This window comes from Lactuca virosa, chromosome 8 (assembly GCF_052849685.1).
Source record: "Lactuca virosa cultivar CGN04683 chromosome 8, Lactuca_virosa_CGN04683_v6, whole genome shotgun sequence".
Classification (NCBI taxonomy): domain Eukaryota; kingdom Viridiplantae; phylum Streptophyta; class Magnoliopsida; order Asterales; family Asteraceae; genus Lactuca; species Lactuca virosa.
The window spans coordinates 4,048,534-4,053,952 of record NC_136433.1 but is presented as its reverse complement, the minus strand read 5'-3'; the positions used below and the strand labels follow the sequence as shown (position 1 = coordinate 4,053,952).

Genomic DNA, 5,419 nt, shown 5'->3' with positions numbered 1-5,419 from the left:
TTACACCCTTTTTAGCAATATAGACAATGTACTTTATTTTTTACCCATACTAGCAATATAAATACATTTCTTACTGCATTATAGCAACATACCTTGTTAGAATGTTAGACCACCCACACAATTTACATATTCCAGGGATAATTTTGTCATAATAAACAGGGGAGGGCACAAGATTAAGTGGTCAAACATTGAGTTAAAATATTGAATTTATAAACAACATTAAATCTAGTAAGTGATATGTTGTGTCTTATTGAGTTAATAGAAAATGACAACTTAATAGGAAAAAAGACGCTTTCCACCATACTTTTTCCTTCCATTTTCTAAAATATCTGTTAAACATCATTTATCCAAAAGAGAAAAGATTCGTAAATGAAAAAAGAGGATTACATAAACAAAGAGATACAAGGATGGATGGATGTAATGTAACATAGCACAATCTGCGACCAAAAAGAGAGAGAGAGAGAGAGAGAGAGAGAGAGAGAGAGAGAGAGAGAGAGAAGAATAATAAACAACATGCAGCTTAGGTTATTCATAAGGGATTTGGATATAAGCGGCATCAGACACAAAGGGGACATCAGCATACATTCCAGCAAGAGCACAGCGAACACACTCCAAAACCGTAAACAGGAAAGCAAACGCGAATGCGGTCCAAAAATGCATCCCAATCTTACCCCAATACCAGGCGGTAGGCAACCACCGCCATATGGTTCCAGTCACCTGAAGGGCGATCTCCAACAGCATCCCCGACACCACATGAAACCGGATAAAGTGGGGCCACTCTTTTCTTCTAACAATCGCCAGATACGCGATTATGAAATACGCGATCAAGAACCAGCTGGGTAGACCCCCGAGGGCGCTCAGAAAAGGGTAAGTTAGGAACTCGAAATCTTCGAGGAAAGGGTGAAGGTGATACGCGGTTTCTGCATACATCCATGTTTCGTGGAGCGGCATCAGGTAAGGCAGGCATGCTAAGGATCTCCAGTACCATTTTGGTTTTTTTTCCATTGGGGGGAATTTGTAGCTCAACGGTGTCGTGTCCTTTGATGCTTTTGGAGATATGCTCGAGTAGCGTTTTCCTTTTCCTTTTCCTTTTCCTTTTGGAGATAAGTTGGTTGCTGTTTTTTTAGGTGTCAGGTGGCTTACATCTCCACCAGATGATGCGGCTGACAGATGAACAAACGGAGTGCCTCCCGCTGTTAAAAAAAAAAATGACAAAAAAGGATTAGAGGAGAAGAAAAGAAACTTACAAAAAACGATTCAGAGGTATGGGTATGGGCTTCAGTCAGTATATTACTCAAACATAAACATACATGATCTTGGCATGCCATTAGACCGTTACACTTCTTAGTTCTTACTTAGCCCTAAGGGAAATAACTCAATAAGTAGTAGTTATGTAATAAAAGATTTGGTGAGGGGGCAATTTCGTAACTCTCCTAGTTAGGTTTAGCTTATATACAAGTTTGGGTGGAGTTGGTCATCATCTTTTGACCTATACAGTGAGAGTCAATCTCTAGGAGTGTTCTAGCCACTTGAAAGCTAATTTTTGTTTCCAAGATTCAGTCCAAACTGTATCATAGACTACTTAAAACTACATGATTTCAAACATAAAACAAAAGGGTTAAATGCAAGAATTAGCAACATATTTTATTCATTTGTTTATTACAGCAATCTACTTTCATTTCTCCTTGTCACAACATTCTACTTTAAAAAATCTACTGAAATTATAACAATTCCATTCACGTATCAAAATTTTTTAAAATTTTATAAGTACAATGTCCTAATAAGAAAAAAATTGAAAGTGCACTGTTATAATTGGGGTAATTTTTCAAAGTAAACCACCTCATTAAGAAAAAAATGTTGGAAGTACAAATGAAATGATAGCAAGATGTACTATGTTGATATTTCTTACATTTAACCTTAACAAAAAAGAGTCTTTACTTTTGTGGTTTCATTTTACTCAAAAGTACATGATCATGAACATAAATAAGGAGAGACTTTATGATAACTCCAAGCATCCAAAGAAATATAAAAAGAAAACAGAAGCAAATTGTGTGTGAAACCTAGAGTTCAACTCCCACGTAAATGTCCCAGTTTTCTTTGTGAATAAAACACCATCTCTAATCAGTTTAAGATCATAAAGCAATCATGCATTAAATCTGAAGAATGTTGGAAATGTCCAACTCTTTCCAGAAGTACAGTTTTCCAGAAGTACAGTTTTCCAGAAGAGAGATTGATTTCTGAAGGAATCTGGAAAATGCAACTCTGAAGATGATGTCTCTGGAAGACCAAACTCTTAAAGTTTTCATGAAATGTAACTGTATAGTACACATGTTACTTTCTTATTTGTTAGGGCTTAACCAACATGGCTGACATGTCCTATAAATTGTGAACTCTTATTGACATCGTGCACATATTCTCATTACAAGCACTCAATGTAAACCTGTCTGGTAAACTCTGTGTGATAATCAAGCATTAGGGCCCTGTTCAACACTAATTCATTGTGTATTGTGTGTTCTTGATAATTCTTAGCCTTGATTCCGCAAGTGACTATTAATCTGGGAACTCTCATTATGATCTAATTAGTCTGATATAACAAACATGGAGGCATTCATTCAAACTTTAAAGACAAATTAAAGTAGCTTGAGAACGCACAAACCTTGCAAACAGAAAAATCCTGTCGCCTGATGAGATCTCAAAGAACTTCTAACCCTAGAAATTGAGAGTGTATATGGATGCAGAACACATTCAGACATTGACTTCAATGGTTTGGTCTTACATGCCTTGTAGTTCGTCCACTGCCCCCCATATAGGGAGTGACCATTTAAAATCATATTGAGAGACCTTGGTCCAGAGTCCAGACCTATACAAAAAACAACAATGTATGTTCCAAGTTCACATTAGGAGTAAGTAAGTAACAAAAGCTAGAGAAGATCACATTAACCTACCCCATATTCATTTGCATAGACACATTAGAAGCTACAGTATTGGAAGATCACTTAGATTCAATTCCGACTAAAGGGCTACATTGCAACTTTGTATTGCAAAAAGTGTTGTTATTTTATTAAATTTTGCAAACTGCAATGACTATTGAATTCAGTAACTGCTACAACGTAGAATGTAACAAATATTTTAGGGCTCATAGCTCATATCTTGTTTCCCAAAATGAGCTAAAATATGAAGTATGAAAGTTCAAAGACAACCAAATAGGCAAATAGATGGACGCTTTAGCGTGAAGGATTTAACAAAACTATTTTTGATTATTGCTTCCATCGATTATATTTGCTCGTTGAGTAACCTATTCAAACGTTGAACGCGAGTCAACTAAAACATAAACGAGCACGAAAATTTCCTAGGCAGAGCTACTCATAGTTAAAATATAACTAAAAACAAATTGACAAGTGATGGAGTACTGCGAACCAAGTAACGAAATTCACCAGCTGAATGTCTTCTTCAGCGGCAACAACAATTGATTGATGGGCGACTGCGATCACGAACGATGGTGCACGGCCTCGTCTCCGAGTAGGGCTGAGGGTTTTACATAGAGAGGATAATGCACCGGAGCAGTTTTATCGTCAGGCATTTCCGAGTATTTACGGAAAGCACCCTGTAAATTTGGGTCGGGATAACATTAGTTAACGGTGATATGTAACGGAATTAACACTAGAATGACCGAAAATGGATCACAAAAGGGTCACCAATTTGTTAAATAGATAAAATTGCAAAAATGTTCCATTGGTTTATATTTTCTATGGTTAGGGTCTAAAAAAAATTGCACTTATACTAATGGTCTAAATTTAAACATTTTTTTTTGGTGATTTTAGTCTTTTCAATGTAATAATCGTTACCATGAGAGGTAACTTTATGCACCTCATTAGGGGTGTCAAAAAAACTCGAACTTGGTTAATGCGAACCCCAACCCGAATAAGATAATTAGGACTGGGTTTAATAGGGTCTACCCCAGTACTTGATATCTATTAGGAGTTTGTGGATATGGGCTCACATAGTTGTAAACCAAGATGTATTTTTCTGAAAATCTAATCGTCCACCCAATGACTATCATATATAGTTATTTTAAATGTCTTAAAATCCAAAACACTCAAAAACTAGTGAACATTCGGTATATTGGATGTAAAGTTGCACAAAATGTTTGAATTAAGTAATCATCAAATAACATTATATTATAAATGACTATTACTTAGGTAATGTCATCGAAACACAATTATATTGTATCTCACTCAGGCCACGTTGGGTAAATGGATCCATCAGTCATGTTACTCCAGTCATATGCATATGTGTTGAAAGTTATAGGCACAAACATCCACCGAGCATCATCCGGTCTACGCTCTGTAACGTCCCAAATTTTATTTTAAAATTTTCATTTAAAATTTTAAAATATTTGTTCCAACTACAACTTCTAAGATCTAGTAAAACCATTTAATTCAAAACATTTATCAGAGTATAGTCATAAGAGTTATTAAGTGTGGAAAAATCTCCAATGGATGCGATACAATCAAGTTGCGCCCTTCCTTCGATATAAGAAAACCTAAAACAATTTAAACATAAAACCGTAAACACAAAACTTAGTGAGTTCCCCGAGATACCACATACAACCATACATAAAGTAACGAATCTATTTCAACCCAAAGTGAAAGTTATGGGCCAAATCATAGTCTAACAATTACTTCGTGTCAGGTCCAGATCCTGGTCTTTCATACAATTGTCAGGGGCCAAATCTTGGTCTTTCATACAATTGTCAGGGGCCAAATTCGGGTCATTCTTATAATTGTCACCGGCCAAATCCTGGTCTTTCATACAATCCATGCAAGAGTCACAAAGACAACTAGCATCAAGCTTCCTACATAGTATATTGAGAAGACTTGTCTCGCAGTCAGATTAAACTAACACCACAGCTCGCAAAATATGTAAAGACTGGTCCTACATACCACCTAAACATCAATAAGAGGTCAATCCTTAGTCTACCATCTAAAACTACTCAGTTGACCAAAAGTCAACCATGTCAAAAATTAAAGGACAAATTCAACGGTCAGCCACCACACCGTGGCAGCGACACGACAAAAACAGTCACTGATGAAACCCGCCACCGCATTATAGCAAGCTACACGCTGCGTTGTAGAAACTGGCCAAAACAACTTAATGGATTAAGCTTATAATCTTTTATACCCGACACTCATACTTTCCATAAAGCTTTTTAACACTTAAATGATCCATAAAAATCCTTAATTTATAGGCATGCATGTCCAATGCATGTCACACTCCATTATAGGTCAAAATGGTGAGAAATGGGGTCAAAACCCATGCATGACATCAATACAAGCTAGAATTTTAGATATAAGATATAAAATGCATAAGGGGCTTCATTGATCAATAAAGTTGCAAACTTTATTGAAATCATTCACTC

At 36.2% G+C, this 5,419-nt stretch overlaps 1 protein-coding gene across 2 annotated transcripts; it reads right to left on the bottom strand.

Moving 5' to 3' along the window:
* Nucleotides 1-277: 277 nt before the first annotated feature.
* LOC145133712 (protein TIC 20-I, chloroplastic-like) lies at nt 278-3,586 on the bottom strand. 2 transcript variants are annotated; one of them, XM_079068671.1, is made up of 3 exons: nt 3,435-3,586; nt 2,657-2,860; nt 278-1,193 (listed from the first exon to the last, which is right to left on the bottom strand). In XM_079068671.1, exons 2-3 carry the CDS (start codon nt 2,829-2,831, stop codon nt 526-528), a joined length of 843 nt encoding a protein of 280 aa, XP_078924797.1. In that variant the 5' UTR covers nt 2,832-2,860; nt 3,435-3,586; the 3' UTR covers nt 278-525. The 2 variants fall into 2 exon arrangements, with proteins under 2 accessions (XP_078924797.1, XP_078924798.1); XM_079068672.1 differs by having other exon boundaries at nt 3,418-3,583.
* Between the last annotated feature and the right edge of the window lie 1,833 nt (nt 3,587-5,419).

Excerpts from the sequence above, each read along its gene's own strand:
- LOC145133712 (XM_079068671.1), bottom strand. The coding sequence starts at position 2,831 with ATGATTTTAAATGGTCACTCCCTATATGGGGGGCAGTGGACGAACTAC. Across the intron at positions 1,194-2,656 it reads AGGATTTTTCTGTTTGCAAG|CGGGAGGCACTCCGTTTGTT; the intron begins GTTTGTGCGTTC and ends TTTTTTTAACAG.